The 19,491-nt window shown below is 35.2% G+C and overlaps 1 protein-coding gene across 4 annotated transcripts in view; it reads left to right on the top strand.

Annotated features, from left to right (window-relative positions):
• Positions 1–19,013, top strand: part of TTC6 (tetratricopeptide repeat domain 6) — a 96,220-nt gene extending 77,207 nt beyond the window's left edge. For all 4 annotated transcript variants that reach the window (XM_081938217.1, XM_081938215.1, XM_081938216.1 and 1 more), the window contains 11 exons: positions 186–320; positions 2,455–2,604; positions 4,284–4,424; positions 4,932–5,045; positions 5,371–5,490; positions 6,167–6,240; positions 7,941–8,151; positions 12,093–12,245; positions 14,681–14,851; positions 17,936–18,161; positions 18,718–19,013. In XM_081938217.1, the coding sequence (XP_081794343.1) occupies positions 186–320; positions 2,455–2,604; positions 4,284–4,424; positions 4,932–5,045; positions 5,371–5,490; positions 6,167–6,240; positions 7,941–8,151; positions 12,093–12,245; positions 14,681–14,851; positions 17,936–18,161; positions 18,718–18,854 (1,632 nt within the window). In that variant the 3' untranslated portion in view covers positions 18,855–19,013. The remainder of the gene's footprint in view (positions 1–185; positions 321–2,454; positions 2,605–4,283; positions 4,425–4,931; positions 5,046–5,370; positions 5,491–6,166; positions 6,241–7,940; positions 8,152–12,092; positions 12,246–14,680; positions 14,852–17,935; positions 18,162–18,717) is intronic.
• The last annotated feature ends 478 nt before the right edge of the window (positions 19,014–19,491 follow it).

Here is a 19,491-nt window from a genome sequence, read left to right as displayed (position 1 = left end):
ATTGATACTAACCCCTTTGGGGAACCTTGTTAATGATGTTGGCTTCTGTTTGCTATCTCTCTTTGTCATATGCAGCTTTTTGCTGTCTTACATCCTAGCAAAAAAATGTTAATGGAATAGCTCTGGACAATGCCATTTGGCTGGTGGCTCTATCACTTAACTATATGTTACCTTTTTTTTTACAGGATGCTCTTTCCAGTTTTAATGAGGCTTTGTTGCTGCTAGGTGGCATTGAAAAATATCTTCCTAATACCTTTGAGGCTGCAGAATTATATTTTTTAATGGGCGAGTGCTACATGGAGCAAGTTTTTCTATTAGAGGTATTCATTTTGACTTTAACCTGGCTCAAAATAAAAATCAGAACATTCCAAGAATTGCATGGGTGTCCAATTCATTCCCTACCCATATTCACAAACTGACAATTATGATCATTAACAGTCTGAAGTATTAAGACCAGGCTGGCTAAAGAACTGTTTTTTCCAACATGATATTCCTACCATTTGCTCTAATATCTTAATGAACCAAGGAAGGAGTGTTTTAAAGGGTGTTTTTCAGATTTGGAAAAACTCACTTAACCCCACTTTTGTCAATTTGCTTCAGTTGGCAGATTTCCTTCTCTTGAAGCCAGCTTTTGATCTGGCAAGTTAAACTTAGTTTTGTCCCTGAGTAGAATTTAATTGATATACTACTCTTAATTTTCTATATGGTTGCTATTATTACTGCCTATTAAATATTATACAATTTATCATTGATACTTATTTCAACATATTTCAGAAGATCTTCTTCATTGTTATTTGCCACTTTAAGCATATTTGTTTATCTGTTACCTTAACAAATTTACCTTAAGCATCTGTCTGGAAAGGTCATTATTATTATTATTATTATTATTATTATTATTATCATCATCATCATCATCATCATCATCATCATCATCATCATCATCATTATTATTATTATTATAATTAAAAAAGGATCACAGATTGGCGTTGTTTCTTCCTCTCAAATCTTCTTTCAAAGATTTATCTGCTTGGTTGTGTGTAAGAGACAATGATTATATATTTCTTTTATTTGTTTCTTACATATTCCAATTTTATAGAAAAAAACTGTTAGGTGATTATTTGTTAGAAGAACATTCTGGACATTGAATGAACATTGAAGAACATTCAATTAAAGAAATACACTGGGCAACTCCTTAAAAAGAAAGCTATTTTATCTGAGAGCATAGAGCTACTTGAGGTAGCTACAATTTGGGGTGCAGAGGTTGGTAATATTTATAGGAAAGGTGATCCTTTGTGAAGTGTTTGAATGTGCTCTTTAAAGCATTTGTTTTGATGGACATGTAGCCCTAGTGGGGAGATGTCCTTATCTATCTTTCTGAAGGTACAGATCTTTCCCTTGGTGTATGGTTATGGACTGATTTTAGGCGCCTTACTTGTGTGTTTAGGAAAACTCTGTTTCTTTAAAGGAATTGTCTTGTTAGCTATTCTTTGAGAAGGATGCAGTTTAATCAGTTCAACGTGCCTGCCAATTATTAGCTTCTTCTAATTTCTTTACTTGCAAGTCATGTTAATAATTGAAAGAAATGTCAAAAGGCAGCGCAGGAATAAAATTATTCCTGAATTAAAATGTCTTCCAACATACTCCTGGAAGAATGTCTACAATCTCAATTTTAAAGTTGCTTTAATAAAATATATCAATTATTAAATTATCAATCTTTGTAATAGCTTTATATCAATGGAGAGGCAAAACCAGAAAAATCTGATTCTATAAAGTCTAGATTCAATTCATTGTTTATGAATTACGTAAACCCCAATTTGGAAAAGAAAGAGAAAATCATGTAATCTTAGTAGTTCAGTAACTATTCCTTTATCTATTTATCTTTAATTTGACTTTGGTATTTTGCAAAAAAACTAATGTCACTTATTTAAATATTTTTCTTTTATATATACGCACACAACACACACTTATATTATTTAGATATCTCTGGGTAGTCCTCAGTTAATAACCACCTGTGTAATGGCTGTTTGAACTTATGACAGGGTTGAAAAAGTAGCTTTCTGACCAGTTCTTGAACTTACAACCACCACAGCATAGTCATGTGCTAACCATTCAGTCACATTTCAACTTGCATGCATTTATGATGGCCGTTAAGTGAGGATGATGTATATTCTCAACTCAATGTATATTACTCAAACAGTAATATACATTATTATAGTAATATATTCCCATTATTATATTGATTTTATTTTTATATAATACCACAATTTTAAAGTTTTAAAATATTTTCAAGTTTTCTCTGAAGATTTTTTTTTTTTAAATGGGATTGGTACTAAAATATCAATTTGTTTTCTACAACTGAGATATAAAAAATAGAGGAAATTTTCTCTAAGTTTTGGTATTTTATTTATCTTGTAGAAGCATGATTCAGTTAAACCTAATGTTGAATTATTTTAGGCCTGCGATGCTTTTACTTCTGCTGTCAGACTATATCCACGATATGCAGATGCATTTTATCAGCGAGGGCTTTGCAGAATGCAGCTCCAACAATCTAAATGCATCTTAGATTTTAACAAAACACTTGCTATTATACCAAGGCATTTTCAGGTAAGAAAGGTGATTTTGTATTTCTGAAGATTTAAAAATAATCCTTAATAATAAAGTTTTAAAAAGAAAGGCTTAAAGATACACCTGAAACAATATTGCTGTTTATTAATTGACTAAAAATTGAACATTTAAATTTTTTTGAAATCCAGCTGAACTGTTGAGAGTAAGATGGTCTTGACAAGATAGGCGGGATCAGAGGTGGGTTGCTACCAGTTTGCACCGCTTCAGGCGAACCAGTAGTGGAAATTGCGACTGGGTCGCGAACCGGTAGGGATGGCAGGCTCGCCATGCCCCCAAACCTGTTCCCCGGTCGCCGCGGCATGTTTTTTTTTGACATTTTTAATGTTATGCACATGTGCAGACCTATTTACAGGCAACTGCGCATGCGCACATGGTGCGGGCAAATCACGAGTGCATCGAACCAGCAGTAATGCCAGCAGCAACCCACTCCTGGGCAGGATATATTATGAAACACATCAAGGACAAGCAGAAAATATGCAGAAGCATCTCAGATAGACAACTCCTTAATTTACAAAGTTATAATAAGGGAACAATCAAACTTGCACGATGTTTTTTTTTTATTGTAGCCACTTTATAAAAAAAAGTAGTCACTGCCTTCCTGTGGAATTGATTCATGGCCTGATCTATTAGATGGGGCAGGCATCAATTAATTTGGTTCAGGTTTTTTTTTATACATAGCTAAACTTCAAATGCTTAAATACATTTGTTTAAATGCTGTCAGGGTGTCCACAATGGAAGGCAAAAAAGTCAAGATGTCCACAAAGGGAGTTTCAAACAGGCAAAGAGACACATACAGATTCATGATGCAAACCTTCTTCCTTATATATGCATGTGAAATTCAAGATCCCAAATCAGCTAACATTGGTACACAAAAGTTTACTTAGGGTACACAATAGAATAACCATTATAATTACAGATTTGATGCACAAAATAAGGCACACCAGGGAAGGTTATACAAAAATTAGGAACAGGCTGACCTATAATTTGCAGAGAAAGAAGCAAATTAGAAATAAGCAGGTATGACCAAGGATAAGACTGCATTTGCCTAAATTCACTGTTGTCTGTTCCCAACTAGATATTCAAGTAACATGATATACCATTTGTAACTATCATCATAATTTGCTTGCTGGAAAAATTGGCATTACATGTACATTGGGATCAGTGGTACATACTGTATGGTTTAAAACAATTCATGGAAAAATATGCTTGGAATCTGCCTTTTTAACTATCATTGATTTTTTTTAACCAATATGCATATTTATACTAGCAGAAGTATGAAGACTTGATATACGGAGAGTCAGAAGACTCTTCTGGGATTTAGGGGCTAAAGGAAAAGACCCATCCTTTAGAACAAGAGAGAAGTGCCTGTAATGTATTTATTATGGATTAAGAGATAGCATACAAATGATTTTTGTATTCCAGTTAGCAGTCTTATTGGAAGTAATATATAATTTAAGGAGAGAGAAAAAGTTGTGTGGGTGTGTGTGAGAGAGGGGGGGACGGAGTGGGGGAGAGAAAGAGAGCGAGGGAGGGAATGTTTTATTCCTATTTATAAATATTTGAAATTTCAAACCTATGTAAGACAACATCCAAGTCTCTGGATATTTCTTCCCTTTTGTGTTCTGTAGTGAGTTTGTTGGTTTTTTCCCCCTGTTAAGGCTTACTTAAGTCGTGCTGCTTACTACGGTAGCAAAGGAAGATACTCGAAAGCAATAATGAATTGCACCGAAGCCCTCAAAATTGAGCGACATAGTGTAAGAGGGTATCTTTACAGAGGAGTACTGAAATTTTACAACAGGGTAAATATGCTTACTCTACTGGTGTCTTAATTTGGGATATATAAGTGAAGGCTTCACAGTTGTCTTATGAGTACAGAGGGATATTTGATCATCAGAGCTGCTTAGTAGCTGTGTAATGAGATCTTAATCACTTTCGCAAGAATGTAAAATCTTGATTCATAGACCAATATTGAAATTAGTTTCAAGAAAACATGTCTTCTGTATTGTAAAATGGTTGTTGTTAGATGGAAAAACATGCATACACACCAAGAGAAGGTAGAGAAATGCATGTTCTGGAAAAATCAGGGCTGTGGGTAAGTGGATTGCTTGGATCTGCTGTACATCAGCTGAAGATTCTGAGAAAAGAAAAAGAAAAGTGAGGCAAAGCCTATCACCTTTTCCTTATTCACCCCCATTGTTTCTGTTTTGTACACACCCCTCACAAAGACTGTAATATATAACATGGTATTTTATTCTATGTAACATAAATAATAATGCTATTGCTAACTATTATGTCATTTTTTATAGACTTACAAGCATGCTGTTGAAGATTTAACTAAAGCTATAGAATTGGATAAGATGTGCATTTTGGCATATTATAATAGAGCAATTGCGTTCCAACAATTGAAGGACTATGAACATGTATGGTTTGTTTCTTCTTAAACGGTAGTTTGTTATTAAGTTGTTATGGTACTGGATGTCTACTTCCAAACCTGCTTTCCTGTTTTACCCAGATTTTATAGCAGATCTAGGGACAGGTTTTGACTCCTGTAAATATCTATGGCTTATTCCAACTGTTTTTTTCTCCTCCTTTCCACAAATAGTGTTGTTATTATTACATTGAAAGGAATACAGTTTTTAATCAGCTCAAGATGCTGGAAATAATTTCATATTTTACAAAAATTACCTATGCTTTTTATTTCACCAATTCACAGATGACTTTGTGGATTCTGTTTATTTGTTTTAGAGCTTGATAGATTATAAGACTGTTCTTCGTCTTGAGGCAAGCAAGGACATTGTCTTGAAAGTGCTGAAAAATCGTGCTATAGTTTTTATAGAAATGAAACAGTACGAATATGCACTAAAGGTATTTCCCCCATATATTATAGATATATTTGTTTCTACATTGTAGATTGGATTTGTTTGAAAAATATTTTGTAATCTCTAGTAGGAAAAGTGATAAAAGAAACAAAGCAATACTGCTACAGACATGGTTAAACTGTTCATATACATTTAGAAATGCAGCTAACCGTAACAAAGTAATTTCTTAACAAATACTTAATTTGCAATAAATAAATATGCAATTCTTCTATTATCATCAGTGTTTAAAATTAATTTGTCCAAAATGTATTAAATGGGTTGAAAGAATATCTTGGGCTTTTAGATATTGTTGCTAAATTTTAGAACCTGTAGGTGCATGCATTTACTAGAGAATCATGTGTAATATCCATTTTACTATGTTTTTGTATATATTACTTGATTTATACTCTGTGAGGTATATTACTGTATCTCACATATTACATCTTAAGGCTGCTCACAATATAAAAGTTAGATAATGAAAAGGAAAAAATGAAAGCAATAATTACTTGAAGAAATTTTAAAAAAATCCTCCACTATACAGTAGTGGCTTTTAGAGTATAGGTACCTCTACATAGATTTGTCAATTTTATTGTTTTTGCTGCAAAAACAATATGGCTAAACTTCTGAAAAATAATATATTTAATGTAACATTTTTTAACGAAAGTGTCTTTCTGTGTTCCTAGGACTTTGCAGAAGTGGCAATGACTGAACATAAAAACATAGGATTATTGAATGTTATTGGACTTTGCTATCACAGGTAATCTTAAATACTGCTGAGTAAGATTTGGGAACATGTTTTTGATTCTCTTGTGTTATGGAGAATTTCTATGTAGAAGATGTGGAGAAACAAAGGCAACAGTGGTGGCCCAAGGTATTTTATTTCTTGCAACAACACCCAAATGCCTTACTCCCCAATTCTGATTTGGAATGAGCATTTATAAAAGCCATGAGACATAATTCAAACAATCCATTTCTGTTTTCATCAATTTCTCTCCTCTGCAGGACAGAGCAAGCTCAGACATGAGGCAACTTTCAGTCTATTGCTTGGTTGTATTGACTTACCACTTCCATCTCTCCTATTAGCTAAGTAGTTATCATGCTGTCTGGGACTGACAACTGTTATATTGAAACATATCTGAAAGTCACTAGGCTGGGGAAAGCCAATTAAAGAGAAAGGCCTCCCTTGTTCTCCAGAAGCCAGATGTGTTTTCTTAACCCATTTTCACTATCTGGTTCAATTTCTAACAGTTATTTGGAAACAGCATTCCATAAAGGGTAGTATGTTAGGAAACCAGCATGATCCTTATATATCTTTTTATGCTATATTTTAAGAAATTCAGTGCTGCACTTTCCCCCCAAGGTACTTATGTTATTGTATTTCTCAGTACTTGATAAGGATAACACCATCTCATTTATTGTGAATCTTCTTTCTACGAGAACAAGGACATACATTTTCATTTGCTACGAAATTTGCCTGGTTTATGTTTTACTCATGTTCTATTTTTAAGTTCATATGGAAACCACTAGGTTGAGGAGGTTTGATTTACAGAGAACATGTAGAATATAATAGAATGAGTAAATGCATGTAAAATCATATCATATCTTGCATAGATTTATTGACTGATTCATTCATTCATTTTTGTAATAGTCACCCAGTTCCAATAGACTTTGAGGAGTGTACAAAGCGAAAAAGCAGTAAAAATAATTAAAAGGTTTTTTAAAAACACCAACAGCTTAGATTCAAACAATAATATGGGAAACAAAACCCGTAATATTTCATTGACTGAGTTAATTTGAGTATCTATCTATCTATCTATCATCTATCTATCATCTATCATCTATCTATCTATCTATCTATCTATCTATCTATCTATCTATCTATCTATCTATCTATCTATCTATCTATTATCTATCTATCATCTATCTATCTATCTATCTATCTATCTATCTATCTATCTATCTATCTATCTATATCTATCATCTATCTATCAATCAATCATCTATCTATCTATCTATCTATCTATCTATCAATCTATCAATCTATCTATCTATATATATATCTATCTAAAAATAATGTGCATTTGGTAGGATGCACATTAGGAGGCAAATTGAGCAAAAAATCTTTAAAACCATATTTATAGAATATTTATCCTAATAATAAGCAAGCTACATTCCAGTTTAACATAGGAGGAGCCTAATGAAGTGTCTTCTTTCAGGAAGGCTATGGATTAGTTTTACTACTGATATCATCTCCTTCTGATAGAAGAACTGAAAAAGGAGCTTGATAATATTATAATCAATAAACCAAAGGATAGGGGAAGAAGGTGGCTGTATTTACATTTAGACTTCTGTTTTCTGCACCCCTGCATGTTTCCTTGTTAAAATATGCACATCTCAATATTCAAAACATCATAATCACTGTTAAAACATTAACATTTAAATGGCCATTGATTTCAGACTTCAGAAATATGAAGAAGCTGTGGAATCATTTTCTAAAGTTCTTAAACTCAATCCCTTTTCTTTGGATGCCTACATTGGTCGAGGAAATGCATACCTGGAATATGGTCATAGCAAAGGCACCAGACAAGCCCTAAAGGATTTCTTGACAGCAGTACATATCAATCCAGTGTGCATAAAGGCTAGACTTTGCTTAGGATACAGCTTGCAGGTAATATATTTGTAACTGTGTCATCGTATTGCCTTTCTGAAAACAAAACAAAAATAATAATTGCTGTTTGACAACGAGTAATGTAGATTTCATTAGAAGACTTCCCTGCTTATTACTCTTATTTTATTCAGTTAGTTCAGATCTCTACTAATTAATGAGAGAAAGGTGATACCTTCTGCTGTATAAATTAGTCAATGCTTTTGTTTTTGGTCTTAATGAAATATGAACACATACAGTTTTGACTTCAGAAAAAAAATGTCTTCCTTGGAAATTATCCCTAGTAAACAGGAAAATATTTATTCCTCACATTATATCTCTTTCTATGCTGTTTGAAATAAATGTGAGTGAAAAGTTGAATGATTTCTATTTGAAGTTCATTCAGAAACAAGAAGTGGTAGGACCTTTTATCAGCATGGGGAGGAGGGGGGACAGAATTCCCACATACAGGTAGACCTTGCTTAAAAATGCCCTGTTTAAGCAACTGTTCAAAGGTATGATGATATTGAAAAAGTAATTGTATAAGTATTTCTCTCATTTATGACCATGACAACATCCCCACAAATATGTGATTGAAGAATTGAGGCACTTTGCAACCAGTGGGCATTTATATTCCTCACAGAATCCCATGATCTTGTGATTGCCATTTGTGCAGTTCACAGATGACTTCTGATAAACAGACTCAATGGAGAAACTGGCATTAAAATGTCAATCTCATGGTGATATAATGTCTCCCTTAACTACCATATGGAAATGATGTTGTAAGTTCATTGTCATCTCATGATATTTCACTTAGTTACCATGTCACTTAGCAATGAAGTTGGTTGTCCCAAGTGCAGTCACTAAGTGAGGTCTATTTATATAGCCTCTTTGTTTCTCTCCTGGCTTTCAAAAGACATTTCTTCTGCTGATTAGGTAAAGCAAACGAGGAGGAAAAAGCAGGCAAACTTTGTAAAGCTGTGGGATATTATTACAGGGCAGGGATGGGTAACTGCAATTCACCAACTTTGTATTAATTGACAGACCAATAGTTTCCCTTCACATTCAGATAATTTTGCTATATTGCTATTACATTTTGCATAATTGTGATTCTCTCTACATAACATTTTGAATTACTGTAGTACTTAGTACACTTTAATCCATTTAGATCATGTTTATACAATATTGAGAGTTAAGCTGAGATGACAAAAGCAGTTGAAATTACAGTTTTCTAGGCTCCAGAATTGATAAAAATGGCAAATGTGCAAAAGTGATTTAGAGAAGGCTAACAAAGAGCAAAAAGGCATTGAGAGGTCTGGACAAGCTGATGGAAAACCCAGATATTTCAAGTAAGACAAATTTAGAAAGGTCATCTTAGCGTATTCTCTGTTATGATATATGGATGTGAGGAATGGACTGCACAAAGACATAAAGAAGGTTGACTTCTTTGTGCTATAGGGTTGAAGAAATTTGTATCACATTCCTTGGACAAGCAAGAAAATGAACTATTTAGTAAGAGAAGAAATAAAGCTAAAATATTCTTTAGAAGTAAAGATCATGAAGCAAACTCTTCTATACATTGGATACATATGAAAGGCTGATGGAAACAATAATCATGCTGGGCAAGATAGATGAAAGTAGAATAACCAACTGATGGCAGATGAGATGATGTAATGGAGTCACAGAAATGGCACCTGCAAGAACTGCATAATGTGGCAAAAGGCAGGACAGCTTGGAGAGCTTTTATCCAAAGAGTCACCAGGAGTCAGCTATGACTCAATAGAGCATAACAATACGAGGATTAAGCCCTGTTAATGAAGATGCCTAAGCAGGCAGAAATCCTTTACACTTAATACAAAGTAAAGCAATGCAAATCCTTGAAGGGCATGCTTCATTTTAAAAAAAGCTTTGATGAAATAACTCTATTAAGACAATTTGCATATTCAAGTGGAGACCGACTTCAGTGCAGTGAATTGAAACAGGTGACTGCAAAACACTTTGCAGCACTTCAAAAAGCATTGCCGATTTAATTGCCTTTCTATTGCTTCTGAAATTGTTACATATGGTTATGTTTCATATGTGGAAAACTCTGGAGAGGGAAGAAGTTGAGTGATATGTTGGCTTTTTGATTTAAGACTGAAAAAAAACAGATTTTTATCTGAAGGTGTTACAAAGAAATATTTGTATGGCATCTACATATTAATAGTAATGAGTCCCAAAGCTTCTCTAAACAGTAGTAAAATGAAATATAGAGGCATGCCATATGATAGTCCTATTTCAAGGAGCAACAGAAGTGCAAAGAAGTCCTGTCCATTCCCAATTCTTCTAGATGATCCATAAATATACCATGATTGATCACATTGAAAACCAGTAATATGTTAACAGTAGCTAATTGTATATGCTTTCTGTAAGTCTCTAAAAAAATCACACATCAGATCAGCAAAGGCAGTCTCAATCTCATAGTCTGTTTTTAAACAAATATCTGCTTTCATGAGAACTATTTACAACAGAGAGCTTACACCATTTTGATTCTTTCAACCAACGTTAAAAGATTAATTTGGCCTATAGTTGCTCTTCTTTGAGTGATCTAATTCAGGCTTCTTTAAAAGAGTTATTTCTAATAACTCAACAGGACAGTCTTCAACAGGACAGTCTTTTGCCTTCCTTTAGAATTGTCTTTTATTTGTAATAAACTAAAACCTATAAGCATGTTGGGTAAAAATCAAGAGGACATGTAGCGGAACCTACCATTCCAAGTAGCTTATCCCTTTAAAAGGATGTAACAAAATATTTCCAAAAAATCTGAATTATAACAGTTTCCCCAAAGTTTCCCCAAAGTTCTCTAGCAGAATGATTGAAGCAATGCAAATCATCCCCTCAATCTGAAACAACTCAGCCAGCTGTAAAGCAATACATGTAGAAAAATACTGCATATATATTCATAATATAACTATCAAAGGGTTTGATTATCATAATGGAGAAATGTGGTCACTAGGAATCAAAGATGACTTGATGGCATATAACCAAGTAATCAATCAATCCTTACCCATCAAGTGGGCTTTATATCTTTTTTCTGGGTTTGAGTTAAATCTTCCTGCCATCTGCTATATAACTACCTGCCTTGCAGGTTCAACTTCCACAGTTAATCAATATATCAGGGACATATTTGAGTCAGATCAGAGAGGACATTTTGAATTATGATACGAATTCCCCTAGTAAGCTTATCATTCCAGAGAATCCACAGAGTTGCTGATCAGACTGACCAAAACCCTCCAAAGGACATTTGGAATCCAAATAAATCCAATTGCCTTTTTGGCACACAATCCAACAGATCATGATCCTTATAAAAATTAGATGTTGCTATTAATCCAGCCTTATCTACATGATGGTCTGCTCAAAGTCATGGGGAGCTATGGAGGATTTCACATGTTGTTTGGATAAAACATTGTTATCAAAATTGCTATGGATCTTGAGCCATTCCAAACAAAACAACACTCAAATGGATATGAGGTTGGGAAATTCCAAAATTCTGAAACCAACTCATTGAGATGAGTAAGAAATCCCATTAAACTGTGAGATGGGTAGTGTACTAACAGAATCCTCAGGCTATTCCTAGTCACAGAATTGAAATTTGCACAATTTCTGCTCAGTTTCTCAGCCTAGCTCTACTGAAAAGTACCTAGTGGGAGTCCCATACAACCTTCCTACTTCACTTTGCCAAGGCTCTATTACCCAAGCCTATTCAAATCTTTAAATATATGATGTATTCCATTACATATCCAATGTATTCATGATTACTTAGGTACCCCTCAGTTGAATTTAACTCTCAATTACCAAAGGAACAAGTACTTGGTATTTTGATCTTCCTTCAGTAATAACTTTCAGCTTTCCTAAGAACATTCCAATAATGTCTTCAAACTTCTTTATTTTCTTTCTTTATTAATGTTTTTGTTACATTACCTCAGGCTCTTGGAAAATTTCAGAAAGCGTGGATTCAGTTTTCAGCAGCCATTCATTGTGATCCTAGTTGTCACAATGCTTACGATGGACGTGCTATAGTCTGTCTGCAGATGGGGGATGTTTTTGCCGCTTTTCAAGATACAAATGCTGCACTAAAGGTAAATAGTTTTGTTTGTAACGAACAGGACTAAAGATTTTCTGCTCTTTTTAATTAATATCTTTTCTCGGAGTTTGGGTTATTCTAAGATAAGAGCTGAGGTGGCCTAGTGGTTAGAGTGCAGTACTGCAGGCTACTTCAGCTGACTGCTAGCTGAAGTTCAGCAGTTCAAATTTCACCAGCTCAAGGTTGATTCAGCCTTCCATCCTTCTGAGGTGGGTAAAATGAGTACCCAGATAGTCGGGGGCAATATGCTGACTCTGTAAACCTTTACCTTTACCTTTTACCTTTTATTTCGATTTTTATACCGCCCCCTCTCCCCAAAGGGACTCGGGGCGGTGTACAGTCAAATGAAATAGATAAAATAGACTACAAACATGGAAACATAAAAACATAGAAGAGGAGGCAATACAACACTGTACAGGTAAAGCAGATAAAAAACAGTATATAAACAATCCTGAAAAATACCCAATTAAAATTACCCAGTTAAAATATATCTGCCAAGAGGTATAATGAGGTTATGAATGGTCCAGGCCGGCTAAACGGAACAGGTGAGTCTTCAGTTTTCGTCGAAAGGAGAGAAAGTCGGTGGTGGTTCTGACCACTTAGATAAGGCTGTAAAAGCACTGTGAAGCGGTTTATAAGTCTAAGTGCTATTGCTATTCTCATTCACAAGGCCTTTTCAGGTATTTGGAAAATGCAGGCATGCGAAAGAGAGAAACAGGAATAGGTGCTTTTCCCTGTCCCCAATCCCTTTCTTTTTTAGAGCTGGGTTTTTCAAACTTGGCAACTTTAAGATGTGCGGACTTCAATTCCCAGTCAGCATGGGGAATTCTGGCCTGAATGAAGTTGGCCTCACCCTAATCAGCCTTCTGGGAGACCTTTAAATCTGGCTTCTTCATCAATCTTGGGGATCCCCTTGTAAGCCTACAAGATGTCAAATGTTCGTTGTTCTCCCACATTCCTGTTTTTGTAAATATTTTTATTTATATGTGTATTATTTTAATTGTTAATAAGTTTGTATAAGCCCAAAATCATACTTTATGAGAGTATGCCTTCCGCTCTCACAGAGAGGGCCTTCTCCAAGTGCCGTCCACTAGGCAATGCCAGCGGGCAGCGCCGAGGAGTAGAGCCTTCTCTGTGATGGGCCCAACCCTCTGGAATGACCTCCCCCCCGACATTAGAACCACCTCGGACTTCCGCTCCTTCCGTCAAAAATTGAAGACTCACCTGTTCCGACTAGCTGGCCTGGCATGATTATAAATGTTACATCTATGAACTCCTGGTAGTATATTCCCATCTGGTTATTTTAAGGGTAATGTTTTAGTTTTAATTGTTTTTAGGGCTTTTAGCCTCATATTTATTCCTCTGTACAGGACGCTTAATTTTAACCTCCTCCACATACATACATATATTTATAGCCCTATTTATATTTGTATTTTATCTGTGATTTATTGTGGACTGTACACCGCCCCGAGTCCCTTTTTGGGAGAGGGGGCGGTTTAGAAATGTGAATAAATAAATAAATAAATAAATACATAAATCTAATAAATAAAAAAAGATTGATAGATATGCTTCCAGGGATGGGAACTTTTAATTTTTTTAAAAAAATGTAGCATCCCCTGAAACATGTTTTATACCTCTCTCATGCACTATTACTCAATTATGAAAGACAGATTCAAATGTCCCATAAAACCCACATTGTTTTATTTAGTTTCTAGCCCAGCGATGGCGAACCTTTTTTGGCTCGCGTGCCACAAGTGGGGGGAGTGCAGGGGGGTCGTGTGCGGGTGTGTCGCACCCATAATGCAATGCACGACCCCCAGTGCGCATGCGCACCCAACAGGCACGACCCCCCCCCATTTTTACATGCTTTTTTCACCCTCCCCAGGCTCCAGAGGCTTTATAGGAGCCTGGGGAGGGCGAAAAGAGCCCCCCGGTTTGCTCCGAGGGTCGTTTTAAGCATTCTGAAGGCTTCAGGGAAGCCTCCGGACGGTCCTTGAAGCCTCCGGTGGGCCTCCAGGGGGTGCGGGGGGCTCTTTTCGCCCTACCCAGGCTCCTATAAAGCCTCTGGAGCCTGGGGAGGGCGAAAAATGGCTTTTAAAAACGGTGAACAGGGCAACACCTCTCGTGTGCTGACAAATGGCTCTGCGTGCCACCTGTGGCACATGTGCCATAGGTTCGCCATCACTGTTCTAGCCAATGCCTTCCTCCCCTGCTCTTGGGAATAAAAATCCAGATTAACTGCTGTTTTTAATTCATTATTGTGATATGGGAGAAGGGAGAACAATATTCTGCATTAGATCATTCCTGGGCAGGAATATTTGGGGCCATAGCTTAAAACCAGCTACCAGTTTAAGATATATTTTATACATATACTGTATCTTATAATCATTTATGCATTTTAATCTAAAACCTTATCTGTCTGAATTTCAGATAACCACTAATGCAGAATTGCTTACAAATCGAGGTGTGATTAATCAGTTCATGGGATATTTAAACTGTGCTATGCAAGATTATCAGCATGCTATCACTAAAGATCCCAACTATGCTTTAGCCTATTTCAATGCAGCAAATGTCTACTTTTTAAACAAACAGTTCTCACAGGTTTGTATTTGGTTCTGTGCTGGCATGGTTGTGGTTTTTTAAAAAAAAACTCCTTTGGGGAAGCTTTTTTAAAATTATAACTACAAATTGCTCATTTTGTCTTTATTAAATATTAGTGAATAATAACAATTTCAAATATATATTACATAATAAATCTTGAATGTCAACTCAGCTATTAATAATCTTTGGTGAGTAAATGAAATGAAAATAATTCCTTGAAAATATGTAATCCTAGACAAAGCAATTCAAGGAAATTTAATCAAGTTACTTGAATTTTTTTTTTGGCCTCGCGGCCTTTGTTCTTTTTTACTATATATCCAGTACAATAAATTGTTTGCATTAGTTCTTTACTCTTTGTAAAGTGGCGAATGACTCACACCCTACTTTTGCAACTTTAGTTTACTTTTAGAGAAAAGGGCAGTCAGAGGAAATTAAGATCTATCTGAGTTTATCTCACACCAGGGACTGACAATATGCCATATATAGATAACAAGCAATAAGATTTTTCAAATGTAGAAAACTATCAAAGATGTTGACATTTTGAATGCATAATTTGCAGAAATCTCAGGAGGGTAATAGTGAATTTAATTTCTGGCAGCTGAGTCATTATAGGTAATCCTGAAAAGGTTTGACAGGTCTGCCTTTTTTGCATAGTAGTTCAGTGGGTTATAAAGAGAATGCTAGTTTACTTTTGCACATATTTCAAACAAGTTGTTGCTTGTCAAGTACAATAAATTTAAAATCTAAAATGACAGTTGTGCCATAAGGCTTAGGGACTCCAGGGAACTGGTGAACTATTGAGGTAGTTCCACTATTATTAACATCTCTTCACATAATATTTTTTCATTTTTAGTTTTGTTTATTCTAGTTTTTAAGGTTACTACTGTGATAGCAAAAGGCAGCTTTACTTGTAATAGCTTACATTTTGCAATGATATCTTTAAGATTATTAAACAACATCTATCTATTCCAGGTCCTTGGGAGGGATTCAGTAGATGGACAAAAATGCTAAATCCAGTCTAAATATCTGGCTAACTGTGCGAACAACCCTAATAATTGTTTAGTGTTTATTAAGTAACAGGATTTATTTAGCCTTGTTGTAAAAGCAGCCTGAATCACTTACTGTGAGATGGGTGGCCATATATATTTGATAAATAAATAAACATATATGTCATGGATCTACTTGGGTAGATTTGTATACTACACACTAACAACTTGATGATTCATTAAAAGCAATGGTTGCACTATATTAAAATGTCCAATGACTAAAATAACTATGGTTTCAAAATGATGAAAAGTATCTGAGGGCCCACCTCTTCCAGATTCCATCTTTCCATCCATTTAGATCTGGCAGAGAAGGCATGCTGCCTTCTGTTAGGGAACTACACTTGGCGAGTCCCAGGAGGCGGGCCTTCTTTGCTGTGTGGCACCTGCCTTTTGGAAGTCCTCCCCTCTGAAATGAGGTAACCGTTAGCTCCATCCCTGTTAATATTCCAGGACTCCTCAAGACCTGTCTATGTCATAATGTCTAGGGTGCCCCAGGAGACTGGTAACATTCTTAGACATCTCCATCATTGTAGTTAATATTCACTCTCTTCCGTACCTTTTTTATATTTCAATTTTTATCTGTTTTTATGTATCTATTGATCTGTTAATTGTTGTATGCCATAAAATATTTTTTTGTAAGATGGGCAGCCATATAAGTTTGGTACATAAATAAGAGTATACAATATTTTCAATTTAAAAATGGCAGATGATCATAGGGCTGTGCACTAACATTGAAATAATATAAGAATGTTCTACTTAATATTTCTGTAATGGGAGGGAAGGTGAGAGAACTAGCCTGTTACCTATGAGCTGGTTATTTCCAAATCAGCTTATTTCTTCTTTCTGTATTGCTTCATTTGATAGTAATGCATATACTTCATTTGCTTAGCCATTGATAGTGCAGTGCAATACCAATATAATACCAGTTTAGTTGCCCGTGCATTTTTGTATGAATGCAGAAAATGAATTTTCAGTGGCGTATTGCGCTTCATGGTCTTGTATGCTGTAAGACGTCTCAATCAGCTGAATGTAGTTTGTAGCTCTGTAGTTGCCAAGAAAATTCTCAATGACAATCTTGAATGCTTTCCAGATGATTTTTTTTTGACTCCACTAACAGATCTTCAAATCATTTATCATTGATGATGTATCTGATGTTTGGACTAACAAAAATGCCTTACTTTATCTTGACATCATTCTTGGAAACATCTGTGTCAAACAATGAACACCTTAACTGTCCATGTCAGTACAGAAAACAAGGTTGTCAACCTGTACCCCAATCAAAGAATTCCTAACACTTCCTGCTAACAGTTTGCTGCTAACCAGTGGTGGGATTCAACTGGTGTAATAACAGGTTTGCTGAGCATGCGCTTCGCAGAGCTACTGGTTCACTTCAACTGGTCCGAACCAATAGAATCCCACCCCTGCTGCTAACAGTAAACAGCCCAACCAAAGAACCTCCAAAACCACTCCCACCAACAGTGACAAGCCTTTAAAATATAAATTGAGAGCAAACTTCATTCCTTACTAGCACTGAAGATGATACCTATTTTGGGTAATGACACATCTGCAAGAAAACAATCAAGCTCAGAGAGCACCAAGGACCCCTCATTTCAACCCTGAGCTACAACTATTCTCCTTTATTTATTGATTCCATTAGACAAAAACTGTCCATTCCTGTTCATAGGTCTAATAATTCTTTTGGCGAGATGAGATAATAATACCATGGTTTGTTTTTCAGCAATGTAGTTTTTCTGCATCTACAATTCAATTACAGTATAAATTAATGTATTTAGAATCAGAAACCCAAAAATGTGGGGATGCAACAGTCATTTATCTGAATTCTCCAGAAGAAATGAGTGAACAAATGGTATAATTGGTGGAAAAAATAGTTAACAATCCTGGTTTGCAGTACTATTATAGGAGATCTCTTGAAGATCAAGTTAAAATGACAGCATTCTACCCATATCTTATCCAAAATATTACTCTTTTGACAAATCAACACTAACAAATAAATAAAACATTTTATTTAATTTTATAGGCAAATGGCTATTATACCAAGGCCATAGAACTTGATCCCCAAAATGAATCTGCTTTCCTGAATCGAGCTATTACAAATACGCTCTTAAGAAATTTTGAAGAAGCAAAAACAGATTTTGAGAAGGCAATTTCCTTGTCCCCTTTGTCTGCAGCAGTACATTTTAACAAGGCAAATCTCTACAACATGTTACAGCAATATGACCAAGCTGAGGAAGACATTTCTAAAGGTAATAATAACTGAAAGATATACATCTCCTGACACACTCATCACTTAAAACGGGTACTGCAAGGCTCCAGAATCAGATGGTTTGACATAATGAATCACTTGATGGGGATAGTGGGAGTGATGAGTGAATTATGCTAGCATGAGTGTCTCCTTCATCATTTTGACAAATAGATCATCAGTGTTGCTCAAACTTTCAGCACTAGCCATCTGTTCAGCATGGGAAATCCTTGCATCCTACAACAAATTGCAGGGTGCAGGTCTTTATACATCAGAGCACATGAGATGATTTATTGTCCTGCCCCACCACTTTTCACTGTCTCTGCTTAGAGATTTACAAAATCCAAACATACTTTTTAGAGCTACTTTCTAGCCTCTTGCTTAGACTTTTAGTCATTGGAATTCACATATTAATAGATTGACTCAACCAAAGGGAAATAAATTGATTCATGTTTAAAGAATTCCAAAGATGAAATGTGTGCAGTATTTTGAGTAGAAATGTTAGCATATAATTATTTATTTTCTTGAAAAATCACCTAATAAAATGTTACCTTTTACAGCACTTTCAATTCAACCTTACGATGCCTTGCTTTATAAGGTCAGAGCTGATATTCGTGGCAAAATGGGATTAATTAAAGAAGCAATTGCTGATTATAAGAAAGCTATCAGCATCCAAGAGCTAATCAGCAGCAATTGAAAAGATAACAGTAAAATATTTATAGTATTATTTAAAGCTGGACATTTTCTCCTGATATAGATAGCTTGCACTAGTGTTTTGTACTTATCCGAGTTTTAAAATATTATGTACATTTCTGTACTTATTTGTACAACTCGACAAGAAGCATTAAATAAAGCAAAATACTGTTAATGAATGGTATTATTATTATTATTATTATCATTAATAATTATATTCTGTTTTTTACAGACAGCTATGTTTAAATCCTAATATTCTCAATACAGTTACTGTAGAGCTAAAATATAAATTCACATTTTGCATTTTGTTTGGACCAACTGCATGTCTGGAAAGTCTGGTTCATGGGTCTGTCAGGTATCTAGCTTTTCTTATGTTTGCAAAGACTAGTCCTTCATAGACATCCTCTAGGGTTTTCTTCTTATTCTGTCTGAATAGATAAGCTTGTCCAGGCACAGTTTAAAATAACTTGAATTTGGGGCTCAGCTGTGAGGTGTGCAATAATTTAATAACTTGCTTTTATGAACGTGACCAAGCTATCTAGATAACACACCTTCTTGCAGAAAATTTGAAGTCCTTCTTCTCCTCACAAAACCTTGAACATTAATTCAGCCTAGAAGGGAAGAGGATAGAGATGTAATTT

This window comes from Natrix helvetica (assembly GCF_964273705.1).
Source record: "Natrix helvetica genome assembly, chromosome: 1".
Taxonomy (NCBI): Eukaryota; Metazoa; Chordata; class Lepidosauria; order Squamata; family Natricidae; genus Natrix; species Natrix helvetica.
Note: the sequence above shows the minus strand (reverse complement) of the source record. Positions and strands in the feature narration are given on the sequence as shown.